We start from the raw sequence: 27,645 nt of genomic DNA, 5'->3' as shown, positions 1-27,645 counted from the left end.
ACACACACTGCCCAATTACCTCTATCTAGCAGAAAATGAAGAAGTGTCCCGCTTCCCTTATCAAATTTCAGATTTTGCTTTAAGTGCTAATTGCTCAATACTTACAAGCATAAATGTTAGACCTTTATTGGAAAAGACAATTTAAAGTTTTGCTGTTTAACAATTAACGCAACCAGAAAAAGTATTGTCAGCACTAGCAACAAATCTCTAACAATACTAATATTTAAAATGGGAAGATTAAACTTTCTTCTGTAATGTTTTGTGTCACAAGAGCCATTGAGAGAAGTGGAGAAGTGTTGTCTGCACATTATTCCTGAACTGTTGGATTAAAAACAGTCTAAAGATGAAACACAAATAAACAATCCAGTACTTGTTTCGGGAAGGGGGGTAGTTTTTTTTTAAGCAAACCAATGTTTTTAGTTGGAAAAAAGGGTCAAACAATATTTAATGGCATAAACACATTACCTTAACAAACAGCAGTAAATCCATAACCCAGAAGTAGTTATACAACTGATGGTTTCCTGTAATGTTCTTATTTTAAGGGTACAGGAGGATCCCAACTGGCTGAAAGTGACAGATTTAACATTAATATTCTCTGGGCAGTTAAATGAAAGAATGGCAAGCTTCTTTATCAAACATCTTAAGCATAAGACACTGAAGGCAGACAAGATTGAGTCGTCATGTTAAATAAGGGATACATCCACCCTAGAGAATAAAATATTAAATCTAAAACACTATAGTAATTTGGAAACTAACTTTGCATTAGCTCTTTCCTCACTTTATGACATTAAATACTGGAAAGCCACTAGAAACATTAGTTTGTCATGACTTGTTGACATCTTCCCTATTTTGGTTAACGTGACATCGAGAAAATTACTTTGATAGTGTCAATTAAAAGGAAACAAACAAACCAACGAGAAAGAATCCAGGAGATACTAAAGCCCAGCAGCAACTCTGCTACAAAAGCAAATGGAGCTCATCCAAAGCAATTCAGCTTGGTACAAAACGATTAGCCAAGTAGAAAAGAATGCTCTTTGCTGAAGAGATTTAGCACTGAAGAAAATGCAATGATCCAGAGGAACAAACCTAGAAAAAGGCCCAAGTAAAGTTCTAGTGAAAACGTTTTTGGGTAACTGAGTGCCATGTAGGAGCTCATGGATGATGTGAGCTGTGCAGCACCAGTTACTGCAACACTCCAAGAGGAAAATTATATACATCATGAGAGCAAAGAAATTTTAATAAGAAATCGCACAGAAGGAAATCAAATTCAATGAGATAATAAATGTGATACAGCAAAAAGAGAAAAGATTAAACCATCTTAGCAATATTTCAGCTTATTCAGGGCTTCTTCCTGCTGCCATTAAAGTGCACTTGAGTTTTGCTGTCCATTTCAATGAAAGCCAAAGTAGGCACATATGCCTCAAGGTCAGTTTTCATGGAGTTGTTACATCATTAGAAGTCAAGCAAGATTGATATACACAGATTACCAGCTATGGGTTGCTCATAATCTGAAATGCATGCATTTGGTTTTGATTTTGAAGTGACCTGCTAAAAAAAGTTTATGGTGAATTGATGCATGTGTCTAATGACATCTTATAAAATTAAAAATACTAGTTAGCTCTGACAGCTCCAAACAGCACACAGATCTGATATGAGAAAATGGTTAGGACGTTGAGCCAGCCCAGAAAGAATCAAGAATAGATCAGCACATTTTTCCTGTGATATCTATCTATGCAGGTATAAAGTTTAAAACTTACTTCATGTTAGTACCACAGGGCAGACTTACCATTTTTTCTTCCTTATATGCTGCTTCAGCATTACAGCAGAACTGTTGCTGTCCGAGTCACGGGTTTCTGGAGCCTCCTGAGTCAGGGGGGCACGTGCCTCCCCTGACACCAGTCAGCGACTTGGGGGGGGGGTGCCCTGGCAGCCGATCCTGCTGGCTGTCGGGGCGCTGATCTCACTCACAGTAAAAGCGGTCACACTGCTTCCAGAGCTCTGCGGCCACTTCTGGAAGCAGTGCAACTGTTTTTGCTGGCGGCCCTGCCCCCCGCCAGCTCTCAAGGGGGGGGGGGCACTGGTGCTCCCGCCTGTGCCCCTGCCCACTGGCTACACAGGTAGCACGGCCTGACAGGGGGTGTGCTGCTGCTCTCAGAGGATGCATGTGCACCCCCATGCACCCCTGGTCTGAGTGACAGCCGAGAATGAAGCATCTAGGATGCTGAAAGTGAAAAAACAACACTCTTGCCCTATAGTAAAATGTGGTTCTAAGTGTCAGTATGAATCCCAGTGTAGGAGCACCTGAACTACATGTTCACAAGATTAGAGTATTCTGAACAACAGTCTCTTGGTACCACAACTGCACTTTGCCCTTTATGTTTGTGCATAAGGAGGCGCTGCCCTGGCCCCAGGCTGCAGCTGCAGTCCACCCTGCCCACACCCTGGAGGCACCCCCTCCCGTGCCCTTCCTGGGTGTGCACAGTGGCAGAAGCTACCCCTCCCCCACGTGCTCCTCAGACGAGCTGCAGCTCCGTCCTGCACCCTGCCCCAGCTGGGCAGCGCTTGCCCCAGCCCCACTCCCTCCCTCACCACAGGGGCCTTGATTTGCACCCCCTTGGGCATTTATTGGCCAAATTAATTGGCCACATCAGGCTGATTTCCAATATAAACAAAAATTAAGTATAATGGATGCCAATACAATATCAGACCGATGCATTGGTGCTCCTCTAGGAATTAGATTTTATGAGATCAGAGACATTTTATACTCTTATACTGAATACTAAATAAATCTGTTTCAGATTTTATTCTCTTCATAACGTCACTGTAGATATTACATAGGTGACTGATAAATTAGCTAGTCCCTATCCTTCAAAAGTCTTGACAACAAAACCATAGGTGTTACAGGGGTCAACTAATATGAACTGGCAGAGCTGCAGATGAAGCCCAAGACTACAGCAGTGGAGAGTTCTATAGGTCATAATTAAAATGCATTGCTAGACTGTATAAGGAAGTTAAGCACCAAGACTGTAAAATCCGGACATTAGACAACATTTTACTGTTTCTCCCCTATGAAAAAAAAGTCTTTTAAAAAACAGACCTGTTCCATGATCAGGATCTTGAATAATTATTACTCAGAATTCACCCTTTTAGCATGAAATTGTGACCTAAGCTTTTATTTTTAAAAAAGGGTTTTTTTATTTATTTTCTTGAAAAACAATACTCTTAAGGTGTCAATACTTAACTATTAATCTACCATCTGTCATAGTGGAAACAGTAAATTAACATACTGACCCCACAATACCAAGCTGCCTTCCTCACCATCTTGGCTGCCAAAAGTATCAACTGTTTCCTACTCCCTGTAACTCCCACTTGACAACTTCCACTGAGTCTCAAGATTTTTTCAGTACAAAAATTTGACACTGAAAACTAAAGATGAATCATGCGCAGCAGGAAATTATTTTAGCATAAAATAACCTAGGCCTACTCTGAGCACATTACTTTTCATATTTAATTTAAACAATTTTATTTTTTGAGTTTGTTTGTTTTTTTTTAAAAATAACACAGATTTCCAGAGGGGTGGGGCATCTGTTTTGGTTTGGGGTTTTGTTTTTTGTTTTTTTTACCATAGTGCTGCAATATCCAGTCACTTGTTACGAAATTTAGGTCAAATATACCTCAAGAGTGCATGTGAGGATACCAAAGATGCTCCTCTCTGGTGATGTTATGCAGAAGGAGGCAAATTAAGACAAACGAACAGTGTAAGTTGCTCTACAAGCTCTTCTACCCACACTGTTAAATTGCTTTATTCTTTAAACCATTTCAGTAAAGAAAGCATGACAAAATATAGCTAGGAATAAATTAATCTCTCAAACAGATGTTAAAAAGTGGGCCTCAACTCTGATCTCATGCATGACACTAAGTCACAAGCATCTTCCATTAAATAACAGAATAGACACAGACACTGTCCCAGCCCCAAGCAAGATCAGAACGTCTCATGTACTGCAGCACTACAGTCTCATTCTGTACAAATGTTGGCAATGTAGCTTCAAAGAAAGGAGCTGATACATGGAAGACTGACAGCCCTTACTAAAAGCAAGTCTACAGGAAATATTGTGCCAGAAAACAGACTGCTCTGGAGATTAGGGACCATTATAGGCTCAGAAAAAATGACTTCTAAGTCAGGAAGACGGTAGGTGAAATGCTATGTTCTGAGCATGGTGAGGGTAAAGAAGGGGGAAACAGAGGGATTCTTGAGGCTCAAACATGGATATCACGAATCCAAAACAAGGAAGGAAAATAGACACAAGTCACGGTTCAGAACAAGCTGCAGTAATAGTTGCATATTAGCTTTTATTCACAACTGAATGTTTTGGGGGCTAGGGAGAGAATGAGAGGAGCAGCAAGTCTAGAACAAATACAGACCAACCTGCTAGATAATTTAATACATCTTCCAGGTTTGGTAGCAACTTCTTCCAAAATCATAATACTTCTCCAGAAACAAGTCTAATAAAGATGAAAACATTTATACAGATGGGGCCATACAATCCAGCTTCTTTCCAGAATTGGTTTATTTTTTCTTGAAAACTGATATTTATGTATGATAGAATGATAAATTCTGTCTTCATCATACATAATAAAGCCATATTTATAGTTAAGCTAGAATATAAAAGGGGCAACAGAAAAGGATACATAATTAAAATATTAGTAAATACCAAAGAAAGTGATTTAACTTAATACAAGATAACTGGGAGGATAAACTGAAATAACGATAAAAATTTAGTTTAAATATAAATATAGGCAAATGCTTTTGACTGTAACATCCATAAAAGTCCCAGTGTAAGAGATGAAACACTAATACCTCCAAAGAGAGTTCAGTGGCTAAACAGCACTAGAAAATATATTTTAATGAACAATATTATGTGCAACGGGAAGAGGAACTAGATACAGTAATGTCTTTTCTATTTTTGATATATGCTAATAATACATAGTGCTCTGAACAAATAAATCAAACACCAAATGCACACTTCAGATCTCCTAGTTTCTCTAAATGGCCACCAACTATTTCAGGTAGTGATGTGTTCATGGTCAGCTATTCAGCCTAGCTACAAATTAAAGCTTTTTCTTTAAAACCCAGCCTGATTTAATTTTTAGGGCTTTTAAGATGTATGATGGGTGGCAGGGGCATAGGGGGTATAGTATAGTCAAACCCAGCAGCCTCATAATTAAACATGTCTACTACAAGTAAGCTTTTCTTTACTAAAAGAACCACTTCAAACTAAGTATTTAATTTTAAAAGAACCAATTTCTCTTCTCTCTCACACATGGACAAAAGGTAAAAAGCTATCTATATTTTGTTTGCTTTGATGAAAAATAAGCAGACTATGTTCAGCAAGCTAGAATATTTCTAAAATTAGTACTTGATCTCACCATCCTGTTTCCCTTCACATCTCCCCAGTGAACTTTTTAAAGTAGCAAAATCCCTTGGAGTAAAGTACCAGGGTCAATTACATGCACCACTGTTCTGGCGACAGTTTGTAACATACTATATTTTAATTGGCTAAACTCTGAATCATAGCATTCCCTTTATGCAAATCCATTTAGAAGTGGCCTTTGTCTCAAGCATATTCCAACAAACACCACAGTTTCACCACAGCAGCTTCACCACAGGAGCTCTCTTTATGCTAACTAACCATCACTTAAAATAGGTTTACAGTTCAGATTATTTTTATCTTAACAGAAAAAAAAGTGTAAAAAAAAAAAGTTATGACTAACTCACAATAGATGAAGTCTGCCTGCCTGTTCAAGTCAGATTTATTTTTTACTCTAACAGGCTATCTTACCAGGGGGAATCTAACCACAGAGTGCAGCTAAGCACCAGAGGCCTACACCCTTCAAGGTCTGTTGCACTGGCACACTGGGGGTCCCAGAAGATGGACAGCTGCTCCAGTACACTAGTGCTGGGATGGCATGCCAGGTCTGACCCTGCACACTGACTCTGGTACAGCACGCTGCATCCAGGGCTGCGTGAACTCATCACACAGGGAAACCCCAATTGCCATCCCATGAGATTGGGGGGGATGTCTCCCCACAGGTCTGGATATTTCTGCTGGGGGGTGGGGAGCAGTACAGAAGGGAGGAAGTGGTGGCAGTGTTAAGCAGTGTGGCTCCCAGAGTCGTGACAATTAATGCTTCCACTGCTCCAGTCCCCCAGCCCTTTTCCTTATATATAATGCACACCCCAATTTTCCACTTTTCCACAGCTGGTTTTTGGGGGAAAGGTGTGGGTTATATGTAAGAAAATACAGTATTTCAAAGAGGTGGGTAATGCTAGCATGGGACAGCTCTGTGGAAGTAATACAAAGACTAGTAATTTTCAACCAGGGTGCCATCAGATCCTTTTAAAGATGTTACAGGGTACACCACAGAATTAAAAAGTGTTAAGTGTGCAAACATCTATAGATGATTCACAAGATAATTCCAGGGATAGTGTCAAAAACACTCCAACTTCTTGTGGCCTGATTTTTTTTGCCACAGAAAAACTGTTCTCTCTCTCTCTCTTTTTTTTTTTTGGCCAGGTGGTGGGGTAGGCTATGAAAAAGAGTGAAAGCTAAGAGCTGGCATTTTCTGAGGGGTACCTTGAATCTAAAAAGGTTGACACAAATCACTGACAGACAAATGCATGAGACAGCAAGTAGGGAAATCTGTAACATCCAGAATACTTTCAGGTAGATTAGTAACAGAATGGAAGACCCAAACACCTAAATCTTTTAATCAGGTTGAGGCAGGCAAGAAAACCCCCACAAATTCTTAGGGCCTTCCAGTTCTAATATGGACAAAAGATCACTGAAAATCTCAGTAGATTTTGGAAGAGCTTCTCCCACCTGCCTGAAGTTTCATAGCATATAGACCTTTATTCTCTGAAGCATCTTTCATAAACCTGTTTCTGCAAGGAACTGTACTTTTCAAGGGTCTCCACTGTACAAATGCATGCAGATATATATCTTTTTGTTTACATAAAACATTTGCGTTCATTATTTAAACACAATCAATGCTCCCAAGTCAACATTCACATCATCTATTCCTTGCCACATCCAAATGAGCAACTTTTGGCTGCAGCACCTCACTGACCTTGGGACTGCTTTCCTCCAGTATTTCTCCCTCATCGGTTTGCATGAGAACAGAATCTGTGCAAAACTCTGCAGAAACACGAAATACTGCCTAAAAGTAGAGAAGGGGAAAAAAATCCGTTAAATACAAAAGGAAATGTTTTCCATCTTTAGTATTTTCACTGCAATCTCATTTAACACTATATACTGAAAACCTTAGCTTTTAATCATGCATTCTGTATTCAAGTCAGACCTCAATCAGTGATTTGCATTCAAGACAAAGCAGACAGACTTTTGTCTCTACTTTAAAAGAGAAGCAGCACTCATAACTATACATTTTTAAATTTAAAATGTGTAAAATGGTTGGGAAATTACGTCATTATTTTATTTACTCATTTATAAGCCCCTCCCCCCACAACTGTGCTCACCAAGGAAAATTACAAACTAAAGCAAAACAAGTGTCCTTCTAAAAAAGTAGCCTTAGTTCAAATATCAAATACCAGCTCATAGGTACAGCTGGAGAAATATTAGTGATGTCATATATCTGTAATAATAATGCACTTGACTGGTCCTACAGTATCTGCAAATTCTTACCTTAGGGAAGTTATCCCTAAAATCACTTGAAAAATCTGAAAGATAAGGATCTAGATGGCAGAGGGAACTGATACAATGTCATTCATCTTTGGGCAGCCATTTCAAATCCATGCTAAGTCAATGACATGAACTGTACTTCAGAATATTGAGTTGGACAGTCTCAGGGCTGTTCCCCATGGAGAAGCATCCCAAAACCAACTTCTGTAATGGGCAGAACTTCACCTGACTGTTAAAGAGACTCTGCAGTGAGAGCAGAAGAACTGTGTGGGCATAGAGAAGGAGCTATCCTCCAACCCCTACAAGCATTCTCTCTTGGTCAGGTTTGAGGTCCACTGATGAGGCAGTGCTGGGAAACTTGCATAGCCAGTAGCTGTTCTGTATGCAGTCTGTAAATATCAGACACCACTGGTAATAAATTCAAATGGAAAATCAGAAATACATTTTAAAAATGAAAGGCCTAGGGCTGAAGTGTCACATTTTACCTATTGAGTATCACTGCACAGAAAAGAAAATTGATATATATTATGTATTACCAAACAAACGCAGTTGTTCCTTGTACCAAAAATCTTTGTATATCATTCCTCCATTTTATCCCCACCCCCTTTTACTGACCCCAGTACAGAACTCTGGAGGTATAAATATGCTTTATACACACAAGATCAGTATTTTTGTTGCACACTAGGGCCAAGCATGTATCCTCCATGAGAATAAAGGTCAGAGTTGGTGATGAACCTAAGTTTCAATACCATCTTGTTACTGCAATAATGTCATGTTGGGAGATTCATCTAGATTCGTAGATACAGTAAAGTGTCAAGCGGGCTTGAAGGCAAATCTCTCTCCCCCTCAGTAAAGCAAAAGCCATAAGAAGGACTATCTTGAGTGGAACAGTGTACTGAATATTCCAACAGAAATTTGGGGTGGAGCCCCATACGCTTCAGAAGAATCCTACTGAGGTCTCAAATCCATTCTCTGACCAGAAGCTAAAATGCAAGTCTTTGAGAAGCTGCCATGCTGTCGGATGAGAGAAGACCAAACAAGACAGCACAAGCTAAAGGAAAATCAAAAGCCAAAACTTGCTGTAAAGTGGATTTTCACAAAGCTTTAGGAAAAGCCATAATTAGGTGCAGCAAATAATCAAAAATATTCTGTACTATATCATAAGCAAGGGCAAGGTGGCTGTACATATCAAGAACCTCTTGCATTCTGATAAATTACTTTTTCTGGTAAGATGTCTTTCTTCTCCATTATTGGGAACTCATGGGGCGCTGAAAGGAGTCTCTGTCCATGGTACTCAACCAACCAGCATCCAGGCTGAGAAGTACAGTGACTTCTCATCTGAATGGAGTTGCTGACCATGATTTTGCAGCATCAGGTGAAAACAGACCTGGAGCTGGATAAATAGTTGAGCAGACAACTAACCCTAGTCTGTCAGCAAAAAAAAAGTGCTGCAACCCGTCAGGAAACTGCAAGATTGATTCTAGATTGTCTTCACTTGAGTTTGATTCTCATCTTGTGAATCAGGGAACTGGTAGGACAGCTCTTCTAATGCCAAAATTCTGGCACAATAACCTATTTGCCACTGAGGATAATGGGTTTTTTCCCCACACTTGGGAGTATGAAATTCGACAACAGACCTCTCCAGCAACTACTTGAGATAGCCATAACTTTCTTGCTAGACTCACAGGAAGTTTTATATTGATGAAACTATATCCAAGGTTTGCTACCTTCTAGTCTAAGAGGAAAAAGACCCATCACATCCTTGTTTATTTAGTGCAATGTGGATGGATTGCTCATAAGGAACTGCATTGTGGAATCCTGTAATTCTGGGAGAAAGCCCTTGCAAACAAATTAAATGACTCTGAATTCCAAGACATTCATCCTCTGGGAACTAGATTATTTCCACTGGTAATGGATGGTTCACATGGAATCCCCACAACCTGTCCTGGACACATGATCACTGTTACAATGAAAAGAAAAAAAAACAGTGCCTCCCTAAATACACATTCTTGGGGGTGTCTATCAACCATTTCAGCTGCAAAATTAACACAAGATGATGCTACAACATTTTTGTTCATCTGGTGCCTTACTGGAGAAGAGGCCAACTTCACCAGAGTTGTAGGATCTCCTGCAAGATTTCATCTGCAACATCACATAGGTACCTTCCATAACAGAAGGTCTAGAAAGCTGCAGCATGTCCATATTCTCATGGTCTCATTTTACTTTATTCCATTTAAAAACTACTGTAGTGACCAAAATCTGTCCTCAAGGGAAGAAGTGCTTGCTAACCTGAAGGTAAGGGTTGCTCCTGTGAACTCTATTGCTTGGGATAGGGCAAAACTATTCTAATAGTTCATGAAGACCCCTACAGGAATAAATATAGCAAGAAGTAGGAAAATGGACATCTTCTGTAATTTTTTTCCTGAATGTTTAATCTGTCCTTTACTCCCAAAAGAGTTCTGTACCTCTGTTGGGGCAGATATTTACAACCTGTGGCAGGAAGCTGGGGGTACAGATCCAGAGACTGTAACATGGCCTTCAAGGCCCTCTAAACAGTGTTTTTTTCAAGTACACCTCCATAAGGAGTTCCATCTCCTAGAACACCAAATTGTTAGTATACTGGTCCACTTTGGGTATACTGAATGCTTGTTGATACGTAGCTTGTTTCAAGGTTGCAGCCATAGCCACTGTTCACCTAATTCTCTTAGCAGATCCTTCAATTCCTCTCTATTTTTATGTAGTACCTTGAATAGGAAGGGGAGATGTAAAGCTCCCTCACATGGGAGAAAGCAACTTTATAACCAAGGCTTGGTTGTTTGCTATTAGGAGATTCACTGATATCATGGGTCAATGCTGTCAGAACAAAAGTTAATGTGGTCAGCACCTTTTTGGATGCTTTCTTTTCACTACTGAGCTCCAGAGTACTGTGACTGCTAAAAGGCCATTATAAGACCAATTCCATTTGTATTTACCATCTCTTCTAGGTCCACATTGACCCTTATAGACTTTTAACAGGTCAATTGAAACAAGTTTCTCTACATGTACGGGTCCTTAAGGAAGAAAAGCAGTAAAGTGTTCCACATGCGATTTTACCCACACAGAAAAGGTACCTATTGTGTCCATCAGTCAAGAGAATGACGCTGTCACAAGATGGACTGGTTTTGAATGCAGGTGGCTTAGAGTCCACCATGGGGAAAGTAGTTAATGCAAACCATCTCACTCCACTTTACAGGGCAAAAACAATTGGCAGATTAATTTTGATTTTTAAGATGCCTACAGCAAACAAAATGAAGATAAAGGAAAATAGTATTCTTAGCATATAATCTCAAAGGTTTTAAAAATTTGAAGAGTAGCACACTGAGCATTTCCTGGATTCTACCTCACTACTACAAGTTGCAAGAAGGAATGGCGAGAAGGAAGATCATGATCACTCCACCCTTTATAACAGCACCTGGGAACACAAGGCAGCACAGGATGCACAAGAACTATTTAAAAGACTCCAACCTTGTGCATGAGGCACATATTCATCTATGCCTAGATCTATAAACTCATGCTGAAATCTGCAGCCTGAAGCGCAAAATAGGACCCTAGACCAGTTGTGCAGACCCACAAGGTGAATGAGTGGCATACGGCCTGATCCAGTACAGGGTCAGCTTGCCCACTGATCTGACCTCACACACCAGATCCAGTGCTCAGAACCACATCATCTAGACCACAAAGCTACTCTTAGGCCAGGAAATTTGGCAAACAAACAGCAATTAATGCTGCCACTGCTCTCCCACCACCAAACTTCAACCCATGGGGAAGCCCACAGGCCAAATTACATGGATCTGCATGCCAGAAGTTTAGGGCAGTGGCACCCAAATTTAGCCATGTTCAGTTATCTAGTTAAAAAAAAACACAACTGTCCAAATCATGTTATAACAGTTAATTTATACAGTTAGTCAGGGTCTGAGCTCCCCATCTCTCCTCTGGTTTCCATTTGCTGCCCCTACCCCTAGGGGCAATGTGGCACAACCAAGGAAATTCATGGCTTGAGGGGGCCCCTGCGTAGTGGAGTGCTGGCAGAATGGCAGAAGTCTACCTTACATGGGCAAAAACAGTGTTAAGGGAACAACATAAACAAAGGACCAAGGTGTTATAAAACTCTGCTCTAACATCTCATGAATTGCCAAGAGAATTTCAATATTCTTTAATACAAGTAAAAAGGAGAGAATTGCTCTCATATTAAATATGAACTTGAAGGATATTGTGAAAGATGCTGGAAAATAAAGGAAGTGTGGTATATACATGCAGTATCAGCTGGGATTAAGTATTCATTGTTTCTAGACATTTTAATCTTGTGGAAATTGAGCTGGTTATCAAAAAAAGGTCACAATGCATATTGTCTTTAATCAGATAGGCATTAAACCCATTAAGCAATTACAAATCTCTTACACCCAAAACCACAGGAAATAAACTGAAATAGCATTGCTTTGCCAGTCAATTAAAGGTTAGCACCAGTTCATTCACCTCTCCATCCTTCAAGTACTATGCATTTGTTGAGCTTTGGATGATTTTTACCTTTGACAGTTTCCCAGGGCTGCTAGAGCCCCCAAGGATCCGTCCTGGCTACATTCAGTGCAAAATCAAACCCTGAAAAAAATAAACAAAATTGATATATAAAAATCAGCTGTGGTTATCATCACTACTACATCAAAATGAATACAAAATGAAAGGCAACTCTCTCTGAAGCCATACAACAATCCCTCCATTTGCAAAGCAGTTTTTAAAAGTTTTAGCAATTTAACAAGTAAAAACCATAGTGTAGACCAGAACGGTCCAACTCGGAGCTCTTGGGCTTCATGCAGCCTGAAAGGGGTTAAATTTGCAGTCTGCAGGCTCCTTGCATAGGTGCTGCCCCTCACCACCCTGGCTGCTGCTGTTGTCAGGGTCTGAGCTCCCCATCTCTCCTCTGGTTTCCATTTGCTGCCCCTACCCCTAGGGGCAATGTGGCACAACCAAGGAAATTCATGGATTGAGGGGGACCCTGCATAGTGGAGTGCTGGCAGAATGGCAGGAGGCCTGCACATGCAACGTGCAGCCTCTGGCTACTCTAACAGTGAATAGACCTGGCATGGATAAAAACTTGGCTATAAAAGGAGGCAAGCTGGGCCACCTCTATATTCTACTTCTAATTTTGTTTGCTTAACATGGGAATATGGTTCTTTTTTACCACTGCCATCCCACTTCAACTTGCTTTCCCTGTCCCAAGCAAGTTATTCTTCACAAGTGACTCATCACCATAAATAGTGCAAAGTGCTTGCAGACATTAAGCCAAGAAGCCATTTTCCCCAAATCAGGGAACTCCAAACTCCATGACCCCCTCACAGCATGTAATCTGCTTCCTCCCCGAAAGACACCAAGACCAGGAGAATCACAGCTAACAACAGGCCAAACCAGATGGATAAACCTTATGCTAGCTAATGCATTTCTAACAATCACTACACTTGGGAATCCAGGGCCAGCGGGGGTCTAATAAAACTCAAAAGCATTGATGACTTTCACAACCAGAGAACAACTACATTCAAATGAGCAAGAACCACAGAACTTACTACTGCTAGTACTACTATTTAATAATGCTTCGTCTAGCCAGCAGTCATCTACATTTTATCTGAAAAAAGCCTCATCTAGGGCCCTGGTTCTGACAGGCACTAAGAAAGCAGGCAAATGATGAAAGGAATACAGGAGATGAGCTCTATATTCCCTCCTGTCTTAAGTCTCCTCCACAAATTTCACATACACTGAGCAAAAACTGCATCCCTGAGTGCATCTACTGAAAATGTGGTAGATTTAGAGAAGGGGTGGTCCTGGAAATATACAAGAAATGGCAGGCTTTTTTGGTGATATCTTCAATTAGACCAACTGTATGGCTGGGAGAGAGGGTTAGGCAAGCTTTTAGGCACAAAGTGCCCTTTATTGGGTTTGAAAGGGCTTGCTTTTCTACTGAAAATGTTCAGAAACCATCCTCCAGCACAATTATCTGGATCAGATCAGGGAGAATCAAAATAGAACCACTTATAAAAGAGCAAGTAGTGTAATTAAGTCACTAGCACCCAATGATAAACACTATTAAAAGGCGGACAAATGTCTCAGTATCAACATGCAAGGTTGACTTCCATCTTTTGTCTAATGATAGCCATCCAGCAAGATTAATAAAATTTCTGACCCATATCCAAGGTAAAAGCCTGATTTGGATCTGAAAGTAGATAACAGAGGATATCAGATACTAAAAAATTAGCCCAAAACCATCTTCTCAATGGCTAGTCCCAGAATACCCAGCCTCTTAACACCCTTCAAGTGCCAAATCAATGTCAAATAGTTCTGGTTTTAAGCTGTGCAAGATGACTACATGCTTATCAGTTACCAGTAGCTCTCTCCTCAGAGAGATGTTAACAGTCATTGCAAGTAGTCAACTCTGTATTTCGTATTGGCTTTCACAAGCATGGAGGTGCATGGATCTCTCTCATCCAACCAGATAAAATAAAAATCAGAGGTTTGCTGTTTTCTTTCCCCTGTTTTCACTATGTTAACAAAGGTCTAGAAGACAGCCCTGAATATGACCAGTGGTGTTAGAAAAGTGGTTTGCAAGACTAGAATCTAGTGAAAGCAATCTGGATTAAACTGAACAAACCACCATCTGGAGCAATTTTGATGAAAAACTTGATAGAAGTTCTGGCACAGAAGGAAAGTCAGCATCTATAAACAACTAGCACCTACAGGTTGGGGAAAAAGGTAAAAAGGATCCATATACAACCTTATGATATAAGCAAAACAAGCATCCAATTCTCCCAACATTGTAGTTCTACTTGCCCCATGAAAGCAAGAATGATGCTAGGGTAAGTAACCTGAGAGAAAAGTAGTGGCTACACAGCCTAGAGGAAGATACAAGAGAAAGAAAAAGAAGCGTCACTACTTTAGCAGGATAGGTACTACAGTATTTTCTGCCTTGCTAAGCAATCTGCATCCTGCCCCCATGATTAAGCCCTAAGGAGCATGTCCAGACAAGTGCATATGTGCGATGTGGCACCACAGATTGGTCGGCAGCACCACACACCACATGCAGACATTCTCCGAGCTGCTAATTTGCAGGGGGGGGGGGGAGTTGCAATAAGGAAATCCCAGTTGAAAAACAAAACAAAACCAAACCAAACCACCATGCCTGAAAAAAAATGTGGGGTGGCACATGTGGCAGCAGTAGCCTGGCCAGCCAGAGCCACACTCCAGCTCCAAACCAGGCTCCCTGCTGCTAGATTTCCATGGGTGCAGCCCCCAGAAGCCTCCAGGACCCCAGGTAAGGCTGCTGAGGCCAGCCCAGGTGCTGGCTCCAGCCTCCCCTACCCCACCCAAGACAGTGTGCTATGTGCCAGAGCACATGTGCACAGGCATTTCCTGGAGACAAGCAACAGTGGCACATTCTACCGCTGCTGTCCGTCCCCAGGGAAATGCACGCTCTCCCTCATGAGGGGAGCACCCATCAAGTACTCTGTCCTCTCAGTATGTAGCAAGCAGCAAAAGACCAGATCTAACATCTGAGAGCTTGAAGCAAGAGAGTAAGAAAGCACTCAACCTCTCAGCATTAACATAATAGATGCTTGATCCTGGGCTACTGGATTAAAACTCTGCATCTACAATGTAATCCCAAAACATTCATTCTCTTAGGACTTTTCCCCATACAGTAAAAGCAATTCAGTTAACTTGGTTAGGAAAGTTACAAAGCAGACCAGTCTATATAACAAAAAGACTTAAGTTAGCTTTTTCACAGACTTGATATTAAAATTTAGGGCCTTGCACTTCTTTCCTCACTTATGCACAAAGAAAAAAAAAAGTTCCATACTTGCAACAGGTACCTCTGCTTATGTACCCTCACATACCGTCCCCCCACACCTCCCCAAACCCCGCAGGACTCCAGCTATGCAAAAATAAAAGGAGTAGACCAGTAGGGGGGGAACTTTTTTGACTGACATGCCACAAACTGTTTTGTACACTTCCTGAATGCCGCCCTGATCCCTTCTCCTGCCCGATCTACTGTTCTGCTCCCCGTCCTATCTACCCTGGGCTGCACGTCCTATTTTCAGTCTGCTGCATACTGCAGACTGCCTGTACCATTTGTGACATGTTGACCACCCCTGGAGCATACAATGATTGTGAGGGAGGTTGAGCCACTACTTTAACAGAATGAGAGGACAACAGAAAATGCAGATTTTTATGGATATTTATTCTATGGAAGGAAGAACATTGCTTTATCGTCACTTAACTAATCACAAAATTTATTTCAAATAATTTGGAATTTACTTCTTATACCATGACCGGGACAACAATATTTTACCAATTAAGAGAGTTCAAAGCAGATGGCAAACACAACGGGCAACTTGAACATTACAATTCAGTGAAACTGTTCCAGTTCTAGCAGATTAAGCTTTGTACAAAAGGGTTTATTGCAAAAGTAAGAATGAACAGGTGGCAGGTTTTTAAGTCCACTGCATCATGTTGTTTAGCTACTGCTCACAGTTAACATGCAACATGATCCAGTGATAAACTACTATCTGTCTGTCATGGGGCTGTCCATCAACCTGAAGCGTTTTCTTCTCAGCATCTGGCATTAACTAAAAACATTCTGATTGTATGAAGACTGCATCCCATCTCTGCTAGAAGTGTATCAGGGGAGAGGGGTCTGCTGCCATTGTGGTTCAACTGTCTCACTACTAAGTGGGTAAATGCTTGATAGTAGGGATTTAGCTTGAATCCCAGTTCTGACTCATGTGCTGGAATAACTCCGACAAAGCAACTGTGAGCATGCTCTCTGCCCAACAGGCCTCAGGCTGCCTAAAGACATAATGTCACACAACCAACTGCTGACAACCACAGAAAAATGTCACTTCTCTGATTAGCACACTCAAAAGGTGGCTCAAACTCATTTATGCTTTTAAAATGCCATAAAGAAACACAATGTTTTCCCAGATATCGTCTAGATCTTGTTGCCATGATTCGTAGTCCCAGCAGATTAGCATAATATCAAGCCTTCATTTTAAAATTTGCACAAGCCAGACCTAATCATGAAAGCCTTCTTGGCTTTGCCTCATCTTGCTGCCATGCCTGAATAGAAAATAAGGGACTTCGCTTTGGTCCTTTCTGGTTGGGAAAGAGAGGGAAATGTTCTCTTCTGCTATGTGTGTTAATGAAGAAATTTGAGCCCCTCACCCCTTCCCATTGGTCAAAACTCCCTTGCTTCTCAAATCAGCAGGAAGGAGATAGGATTCCTGGTTTACCCACCTGCTGCCAAAGGAAGGAAGCAAGGAAAAATACCAGGCTTCAAACAAACAGTCAGAATGAGAGAGAGAGAGAGAGAAAAATCATCCTCCTCTCATGGAAACCAGGAGAAAACTATATTTAACATAAGCTAATTTCTGCAAAACGCCCTGCCTCAGTTTCTACAGCAACTTTAAATGTGAGATAAAATATTTTGGTGTCGTTTAAGGGTTTGTAACTGAATTACAGCATCAACTGTTTATAGTTTCATTCAATGTGAACTTTTATAAATCTCATTTACATTTCCTGAACTAGTACTTAACATGGTCTAAATGGTAATGTAGACAGGAGAGAGCCATTTTCAAACACCAAAAAAAACCCAAACCTAGGATAACTAAGGCTTCAGATGTAAAACGTTAATACTACTAGGGGGATCTACTAGAGCAGAGGTTCTCAACCTTTGGCACCTTACATCTCACCAACCATTTTTCAAAAAAACTCTGGTCCCACCATGATAAAAACAAAACCCCACAAAATTGCACTGTTCAAGATATCTGTTGATTCATTTATTTGAAAAAAAAACTAGTGACATTTTAATCACTAGTGACATTTTAATCGGGCAATGAATTGAAGTCTTACCTACATGACCTTCGTGTCCCACTGGTTGAGAAACACTGTACTAGAGCACTACAGAAGAAAAACAACTCTGTCACTAATACATACAAAAAGATGTTGGCATTTGAAATCATATCTCTTGGAGCCATTTTCACAAACTACCAATATGAAAATTAAAGATTTTCTTAGCTGATACTGATAGCTGATTAATTACCCACCCATATTGGCCGATACCAGTCTGATAGCTGATATACAGGAATGCAGCCCAGCAGCATCCTGTTGGTAAGTCTATGTGGGAGGGAAGGGGCAAACCAAGGCCCCACACAGTGAGGGAGGGAGTGGGGCAGGAGCAGATGCTCCCCAGCCAGGGTGGTGAATGTGACCCAGGGCTAGAAGTGAGATGGAGTTGCAAGCAGCTCTTCTGAGGGAATGTGGGGGAGGGGGGAAAGCAGGGTGCATGCATCCCCAAGGAGGCAGGGAGTGCATGTGCCCCCCAGATTTGTGCACAGGGCAAGGGTGGACTGTACCAGCTTCTTCCTGGTAGCAGACTGAGCTGGGGCTGCGCAGGACAGGTGGCTACAGGGAATTTTCAGTGGCCATAGCGCCCCAGGCACCCATAGTGCCAAACCTGCTTGGGGCACCAGGGTTCCCAAGGGAAAGGCAGCAGAGCACAGTGCCCAGAGCAGGGGCAATGCTGGGTGGGCTTGGGGGGCCATAGCTATGCCAAAATTCCCTGTACCCCACCATATCCACCCCTCCCAGAGCAGCTGAGCCCGTCTCACTCCCACACACTCCAAGCACAGCCCCGGCCCAGCCCCCCTCCTGGGAAAAGGTCAGCACAGTGCAGCCCCTAGCCCTGAGCCTACAGCCTGCCGTTGCCCTGTACACAAATCCAGGGGGGGCACATGTCCCCCATGCCCCCTCTAGGGGTGCACACAGTGGTGGCGAGCTGCCCCCCCAGTCCTAAATGGTTCCATCCTGCTCCTGGCCCTGGGGTCACATTCACCCCCCCAACACTTCCCCACTCTCTCCCTCATTGTGGGGGCCTTGATTTGCCCCGCCCTTCTCCCCAACAGACTTACTGGCAGGACACTGCTCTCCAAGCTGCTGGGGTGCATTCCTGGCTACGCGTGTGCTACAGCTGCAGGTATGCACATGGCATTTATTGGTGACATTATCAGCCAAAAAAAAGCCAACTGTCAACAACGTTAATTTTCCTGTTACCACTGCTGATCCAACATGTGACCGATATATCAGTGCATCTCTAATGAAAATTGTACTGATTATTCAAATCAAGCAGAAAAGTACCACAGAGGTTTTCAGCTTTTCTTTACTAAAGAGAAGCTCAGCAAATCAGGTGTCACTTCAAAGGCATAATTCCCTTTGACGCCACATTCAGAAGTAGAACACAAGGGCTTTTTGTAGTAAAGGGCAATTCTGACGGATTTTAAGCCCAATCACGAAGTGGCTTGGTGGATGTTTACTGTGTTTCCCTGACTAAAACTGAGAGGTGCTTGTTTGAAAATGTAACAAGTGGGCAGTGGAGATTGATGAGATATGGTAGTCAACTTTATTGACTGAGAAATCATAGATCAGTTAAGCTAGGCTCAAAAAACTTGACAGCAGACAGGCTACTGAGGTTATTTTAGTTAGCATGCTAGAAAGTAATTTCATCATAGTTTGTTGGTAACTATTCCTTTTACGTCTTGTAAACTCTTTGGGGCAGGAAGCATCTTCCATGACTAGGACTGCTAGGCAATATTTTAGTACAATTAGAAATTGAAATACAAGCACTCTTTTTCCCTTAAATGGAGGTTTTAAAAACAGAGACCTCCTTTCACCACAGTTTTAGTGCTTGAACTTAGTGAAATGTAAATAAAATCACAGCCCTGCTCTTTTCTTCAGTTTTCACTTTCTTAGCTGTGGTAAGATCCTGCCTGGTTCTCCAATCAAAAAGACTTTTTCATACTGTTCCTAATGCCATTTCTGCTCCCAAACTGTTAGTGACAAAACCACTATGGCCTGAAATGTATAGAAAAAAAATGAATATTAATATTGTTAATTATTTCACTATTGATCACTCCAGAAATAAAACAAACAAACAAAAGTTAACATTCTTATAGAGGGCAATTCAGGATTAGGATTTTTTTTTTTTAACCTAGAAGTCATATGCTGCTCAGCAGGGATCTGGGTTTTCCACTTGCTGTGGAAAAATTCAGATTTTCTTCTTTAAAAAGGAGAAAACTGGGAAACTGCAGGTTTCTCCTTGCAGGCTGGCAGCCTTCCAGATGCAAGGAACTGCTTGGGACTGGGGGTGGGCAATTAGAGGCAAGGGGTGCTACATGCATGTGTGCATACACAGACATCGCCACCATACAGCCAGGTGGGAGGGCCACAGCAGCTGAATGCAGGTAAGTCTATGGGGAGGCAAGGGTTGGAGGGCCAGGGCTTTGGAACTGTCATGCGAGTGTGTGAGGAGGCTGCGGCAGGGTGGGGAACGGCACAGGGTTGGGTGTCTGCCAGCGTTGGAGGAAAATGTCCGAGTTTGGGGTTACCTGCTCCTCCAGTGGGGAAAGGGGGTGGGGGGGCCCTTCAAGGGCGGTGGGAAGCTGTGTGGCTGAGCCAGCAGTACCAGGGCCAGAGGCCATGCTCACAAGGAAGGGCAGCCAACAGACGCTGCCTGGGGTGGGGGCCATGGCCAGGCCACCTGGCACAGCATGTGAACCCCAAGGTGCCACAGGCCTGCCCTCTGCCTCCCTCCAACCTTTGCCAGGACCATACTCACTCCACCACTGCCCACACAAGTCAGAGCTACTGCAGCTGCTGTACTCTGGCCTTTTTGGCAGGGGCTGGGGAGCATGGGATGCAGGTTGGGAGTGAAAGGCACCAGCATGGCCCACAGGGTGGGGGGCAGGGGACTACAGGTTGGGAGTGAGGGGCACCGACATGGCCTGAGGGTGAAGGAAGGCAGGAGACTGTGGATGGAAGTGTGGAGCAATGGTAGGGGCATGGGCCTGGCACATCAGGGTTGCTCAGTGCCACAAAGCAGCATGGGGACAGCAGCAGCTGGACCAGTGTCCTAGTGAGCAAAGGTGGCAGGGGGAGCTTTGATTTTCCATGACTAAAAAAAGCCAGAAAAACCTGACAAAATATATAGGTATGTAGAATTTATTTTATTTTAATGATTGAGGCACTGGTAGACTTCCAAATTGCTTTACAATTGTAAATATATCAATGAAACATTGCAGTCAATTGATATGCACACACATAGCAGTGTTTCATTTAAAATCACAGAAAAATGCAGATTTTTTTTTTAAACCCCTCAAATCAGAGAATTTGGGATTTTTAAACGGAGAAAAACAACGATCCCTGCTTATCACTGCTTTGGTATTTAGTAGGGCTGTGAGAAGCTTCTCTCATTTGATTCATTGTAGAGTTGGGCAGATTTGGTGGCCAAATCTCCAAAATGAATCAGAGGACCCTTTAATCTCTCCAAATCAAATTGGAACCCTCCAAAATTGATTCAGAAAGATTCAGACAGAGACAGAGGTATGCAGAAAAAACATCTGAAGCTAAGTAGCAGGGGCTCGTGATCTCTATGATGCTGGGGCGCATAGAGTATCCAACAGAAGCATGGGGGGCTCCGCAGCACGCTTGGCAGCAGTGCCCGGAATTGGACCAGAAGCACTTCCAGTCCACTTCCGGATCCACCGGGGAGCGTGGGGCGTATCATGCCCTCCTGGCTCAGTGAGCTGGTGGGGTGCAGTATTTCTGGTCCACTTCTGGGTTTGTCACCAAGCATGTGGAGGGACACCCCCCCACTCCTGTGGGACGCTCCCTGCACCCCAGCACTGCAGCGATCACGAGCCACACCTGCTACCTCAAGGTATGTAGAAAAAAAACTTTTAAGAGCTGTATCTGTCTGAATCGCTTATTCTCTGAATCAGCATCGAATCTTCAGATTTGGCCAAATCAAATCCAGGGACTGTTTCAAATCAAATCACTGTCCCCGATTTGGGCCGAATCCAAATTGAATAGGGCCCACTTCGCACACCCCTACTATTCAGCAATACTAAAGCTGAATTTGGTAAGGCAGCAAATAAACACTGGCTCAGAGAAAAAAAGGGGAGGGTTGTTTTTTTTGTTTTTAATGTACACTTAAAGATGTAATTTTCATTAAAAGAGAGACTAATTACCACCAAGGAAACAGATTTTTAAACAACACCTATACATTTTAATATATCCTGTACAGAATCCACTGAAGAACTCATTAAATAGTGTTACTGGATTTAAACATACTGTGTTTCAATTTCTTGTCCGTTCCCTTGTCTTCGTAAGTTTGCCCCTTACTGATTTTTTTAAAACCATATCCACATTATGGAAATGTACACTAGTGTAAATGGAGCAATGTGCAAACCCATAAGGCAGTCATGCTGCAGAAGTGACCAGCATGGTTTAACTGGCATAGCTTAAAGTTCTGCATGCAGACAAGCCCTGAAGCATGCAATTTTAAATTTTCAGTTCATTCTTATGCATGGACACTAACATCCATGATGCACAAACTAGATACTAAAATGACAGCTTTTAAAACCAAGCTTTTTTTAATCTACATAGTGCTAATTTACTTTATTTGATAATAAAAACTTATTAAAATGGATGTCTGATACTTTCTTTAATAGCTTCATAATCTTTAAAGTTTCAGATTTTATACAAAGATAATTTTCTATTAAGCTATTTCATACTTAAAATCCTCATCTATGCTGACACAAATAAAGTCCAGGGCCTCATTAGTTTCATTACCATGAACAGAAGCAAAAGGGACAAAATTGGTAAGCAAATAGCCCATGCTATATCTGCAATCAATACCTGCTTCCAATACACTGAACTTCCATGAGTCAAGAAAGCTTTAATACTTTGCATAACCCACACTCCTACCAGTTATATTCCTTCATCAAGATTTACAGCTTGACACTGATGTGCCCTGCACTCTCACATCACTCATAGGCCTAGGTCTGTGTTTACCAGTGCAACTTTAGCTTGGGGGGTGGTGTTTATTTAAAGGCCTTGTTTGCCTATAAAGAATTTTACAACAGCACTCTTAAACTATCAAAAGTATAAATAACTTTTCCTAATTAACCCTTAATCAAATTTGTTTTGGAGTGACCTAAAAAAAAAAACCTGAAGTATCTCAAAGTTAGCATTAAAAGCACTATCTTAGTCTCTGACAAACTTTAATGAATACAGTAAAACCTCATAAACCTGGATATCAAAAAACTGGAATTTTCAAAAATCCAGCACATCGGGGAGTAGTGGCGGCCAGTCCCAGAGCAGCGGAGGGGGGAAGCCTGTACACGGCAGCTGCCATCCACCACCCCGCGCCACTGCCGGATTTATGAGGTTATACTGTAGTAACACTTCAGTTACTCAAAACCAAGTATAAACACACAATTTCACTCCCACTTAAGTGTTTGCAGGATCACAGGCTTAATTTTCATCCTTTTTGTTTTTTGCATACAGTAGTTTTATAATGTTCAGGAATAATGTCTTACTAGTAGAATCATTAAAAAATTACTTGCAATTCAAGGCAAAGTTTACAAAAACAAAATATTTGTTTTGCATGCTTAAAAGATCAGATCTCTAACAACTGAGGCACTTTGCAAAGGGGGATGATATTCAGAGCATCACTGCTGCACACTTTCTGAAAAATAAGACTCCTCTGAACTGGGTCCCAAAAACCAAGACATCTAAAACTTCCAGCCACTTCTGAAACTCCTGACTTCAGTTCATCACTAAAATTAAAAATTTGTACTACTGCAACTTGAGGGTAAGTTTTGCAAAGCCTTAATCCACTTTAAAAACAAAACAAGTTCTTTAAACAAGTATTTAAATCATCTGGACTTAAACACAACCTCATAAATCAACTGAATCTCCCCTTCTAAACACATCACTCTAAACTAAGGCAAGCTGAAGTGCTGTAACAGTGCAGCTTCAATTTAACTAAACATTTACATCGTAGCACCTTTAGCTAAACAACAAATGAAACTTGTGTATAAAGTGTATATCTTGTGTATAAGTGTATAAACTTGTGTATCAGGCTTCAATCTAAAAACAAGAAATCACTAGAAGTGCACCAATACGTTGGTCCCATATCGTATTGGTGCCAATACAGGGGAAGCTGACAGTACTGGAAATTGGCTTTTTTTGCCTGATGGGGCCAATAATGTGGCTGATAAATGCCGCATGCATGCCCACATCTGCAGCATGCACACAGCCAGGAGCACAGCCCAGTGGCTTGGAGAGCAGCATCTGGCTGGTAAGTCTGTTGTGGGGGAAGGGCAGAGGGAGGGAAAGGGTGTGGGGGTGGCAGAATGAGGCCCCCAAGGTTTGGGAGGGAGTGGGGCAGATGCTTCTCAGTCAGGGAGGGGTGCAGGACAGAGCTGTGAATGGCTTATCTGGGGGGTGTAGAGGGTCTCCTGCTGCTGTGCACACCCTGGGAGGGCATAGGGGGCATGTGCTCCCAGATCTGTGTGGGGCGGGGTGGGATGCTGATGAGGGCTGGAGCAGTGCCAGGCTCTTCCTGGTTGGCGGGGTGAGGATGGGGAGGCTGAGCTGGGCTTGGGACGGGGAGCAGCACTGGGAGGGGGGTACAGCAAATTTTGGGGTGGCTGCAGCTCCCATCCCCAACACCACTGGTGCCCACCACAAGTGCAGCCTGGCCCAACCCTACCTCCCCCCCCCCCGACCAGGAAGAGCCTGGCACCACCCCAGCTGCAGCCTGCCCTTGCCCTATGCACAGATCTGGGGGCACACACCACCCCCCACACTTTCCTGGGGTGCATGCAATGTCAGGAGCTGCCCCCCAGATGAGCAGCTCATGGCTGTCCTGTGGTTTGCCCCACCCTGACCGAGCAGCACCTAACCCAGCTCTACTCCCTCCCTCACCACAGGGACCTCAATCTGCCCCCCCTCACACCCCTTCCCTTCCCCAACACCAGATTTACCAGCCTGATGCTGGTCTCCATGCTGTCCAGCTGCATATCAGAATTAGAGCGTTATTGGCCAATATGGCTCCTTTAAAATAAACAAACAAACAACAAAATAAATTGGCCATCAGTATGGACCCAAAAAATCTCTATCAGTGTGCCCCTAGAAGTTACACTTCATCAATAGAAACTCCACTTTGCACTGGTGTAGATGTGCATGTTGTGGGTTTGTACCTGCATAATTATACCAGTCCATATTTCTGTACAGTTGAAGTAACCTTATATTTTTACGGCCACTCAATTTCTTCTTTGAACTGAGCAGCCCTATTTATCTATCTTACTCAACTAAATGAGGTGCTCATACTTTATATATTACCAAAGTTAACTTTTTTACTATTAATCATTCATAAAGAAACATTCAGTTATTGCATTTATCCAATAATGGACAGCATAGAAGTTAAAAAGACAGAAGATACCCATTATATTATTATACATGTTACTGGGCTACTATCACACTGTCCCTTGCAGCATATTTTCCAGCACTTTGTCATGCATTTTAGAAGTGGGCAAACTGAATAGCGATTTTCAGCCAGAGTGTTACAGTTCCTCAGAAGAGTATCACAGCACCCAAAACCCGAGAGGAGGTAGGTATGCCAGGCTTCCTGTGCCTGCCCCAGTGTCCTGGCAGTGCTCCCTGCAGCTCCTCCCAACAGCTCCAGAAGCATGGGAGAAGCAAGGAAATGAGCTTACCAGAAAAGCACAACCCCTGTACTAACTGCCCCTGTACTTCAAGCAGCTGTGGAACAGTTCTCTGCTCCTCCTAAGTTTCTGGAGTTGGTAAGTAAGGCCACAGGATTGGTGGCTCTGGGCAACAACATACAAGTCATGGCAGAACAGTCACAATGGGACCCCTACCTCTCATGGGTGGGGTCGGATGGAGGCAAAACAGAAAGATTGGGGCAAGGCAGGGTACCAAAATATAGGATGAAGTATATTTTCACCCCCCACCCCCGCTGCAAGTCCTTTCAAATCTATCTGCAAAAGGAGACTGCAAAAGGCTGCAGACTGCTCGGTTATTGAAATGTGCACATGCACGAGAGGAAGTGGAAAAAATAAAGGGCCGTTACTTTGAATAATTTAACTATGATGCCAACTCTTGAGATTTTATTGTATGCCCTGTGATTTTAAGTGTTTTTTCTTAAAGCCACAGTACCTGGAATTATGTATGGAATCCTCAGTTTTTGTTAAAAAAATTCTAGCCTGCATGGCTGTAGAGGAAAACCTTGATAACTTGAAGCATGTGCATACCATATGCTTAAGTACCAGAAAGCAAACTTACTAAACTAAATTCATGATTTTAGGGGGAAGGAATCCATACTTAAGTGATTGGGTTGATAGTAAAAATGTTTAGGAGAAGAAAATAAGCATTTTGCCAATATTTTCCAAGTGTCAGAACCTAAGCTGTCAACAAATCAAATAAGGTCCCTTTCTACCAAATGTACACCTTTTCCCATTAAATTACACTTTATTTCAGTTTCAAAAACATTAAAGTTCTGCTGTTCGTTGTCACTGCCTTTCTTTAAAAAGCCAAGTTGTGACTAGTTAACAGTTACTACTACAAATGAAATCTATTTCTCGGGTATTAACATGGGAGAGGAAGGAGTGAGACAGCATGCATGAGAGCATGTGCAAGGTTCTGAATCTACAGCACTAGCTTATATTTTTTCCACTGTACCTAAAAATGGATTTTTTTAAAGTAAGAACAAGGTGCTTCTTTGATTTCAACTATAAATGTCTCTCCTGTGTGTTTCCACTATGTTTCCTACAGCGGATGGATAAGCAACTTTAGAAAGGATCCAACACCACCATTTTTATCCATAATAGGACTCAAAAATATTTTTTTCTAAATTTCATTCTAAATCACAGCACCATATTCTGTTCTTCAGAGCTTATGTAATACAATACAGGCAGTCCTCGACTTACAATGTTTCACACTTACAACATTTATAAATTGACAGCGTTTCAACTTGACATCAGCTTTGACTTTACAATGCATGATATAAGGAAACACCATGCCAGAAAACAAGTTTACTGCATCACTCATCTCCCTGGAAAATATCAGTCCAAACTTCCTTGGACACTTTCTTTAAGAAAGCGGACAAGACTCCAGAAAAACCTGCAGCCAAGACTCCCGAGAAGACTTCAGCCAAAAGCCCTTCAAAAAGTCCAAAGTCACCTCAAAGAAGTCCTTCCAAATCAATATGATTGCTATTTACAATATAAATACATTAATGTAGCTATATTACTCATCTATAATTGATCGAGTACAAAAATCTGGGGTAATTTTAGTGAAAATAGGGTATTGGGCCTTGGTTCAGGAACAATCCCCCATTTATAACATTGTTTCTCATGAGAAAATTGGTTCCAAGTTATAACTTTTTGACTTGCAATTGGTTCCTGAAAACCGCATCTTGTCTTAAGTCCAAGGACTGCCTGTATATATCTGATATTGCTATTAAGGATAGCTGCAATTTATCCATTTATACCCAGAACCAAAGAAACTGGACCTAAGCATAAATGGGACAAAGGGGAATGGCTGGAAAAAGTAATGGAAGAACTGCCTTCTTAGAAAGAAATATAAAACTTTCCGTGTAATTTATTTTAAACACAAACATCTCCTGCATCTGTATTTGCAGCTCCAGTGACAACTGGCCTACATCTTGATAGACTCTCCTTCCTAAGCAGTTGTTTACTTCTTTTACTACCATCCTTCTAAAAAAAATAAGGCTCATCTACATTTTTAATGGCCAGCATGCATATTTGGCGCAATGCCCATCATAGATTTCATAGACATTAGGGCTGGAAGGGACCCCGGAAGACCGAGTCCAGCCCCCCGCCCAAAGGGCAGGAAGTCAGCTAGGGTCATAGGATCCCAGCAAGATAAGCATCCAATTTGCTCTTGAAGGTGTTCAATGCAGGTGCTTGAACCACCTCTGATGGCAGGCTGTTCCAGACCTTGGGGGCTCAGACAGTAAAGAAATTCTTCCTTATGTCCAACCTGA

General features: G+C 42.1%; 1 protein-coding gene across 1 annotated transcript in view; it reads right to left on the bottom strand.

Annotated features, from left to right (window-relative positions):
* The window catches only part of TNRC6B (trinucleotide repeat containing 6B), a 174,128-nt gene that overhangs the window by 141,561 nt on the left and 4,922 nt on the right, over positions 1-27,645 (bottom strand). The window contains exons 2-3 of the mRNA XM_019544975.1: positions 12,261-12,332; positions 7,129-7,218 (exon numbers count right to left, since the gene is read on the bottom strand). Of these exons, the coding sequence (XP_019400520.1) occupies positions 7,129-7,163 (35 nt within the window). The 5' untranslated portion in view covers positions 7,164-7,218; positions 12,261-12,332. The remainder of the gene's footprint in view (positions 1-7,128; positions 7,219-12,260; positions 12,333-27,645) is intronic.

Source organism: Crocodylus porosus, unplaced genomic scaffold, assembly GCF_001723895.1.
Source record: "Crocodylus porosus isolate Cpor-Errol unplaced genomic scaffold, CroPor_comp1, whole genome shotgun sequence".
Classification (NCBI taxonomy): domain Eukaryota; kingdom Metazoa; phylum Chordata; order Crocodylia; family Crocodylidae; genus Crocodylus; species Crocodylus porosus.
Note: the sequence above shows the minus strand (reverse complement) of the source record. Positions and strands in the feature narration are given on the sequence as shown.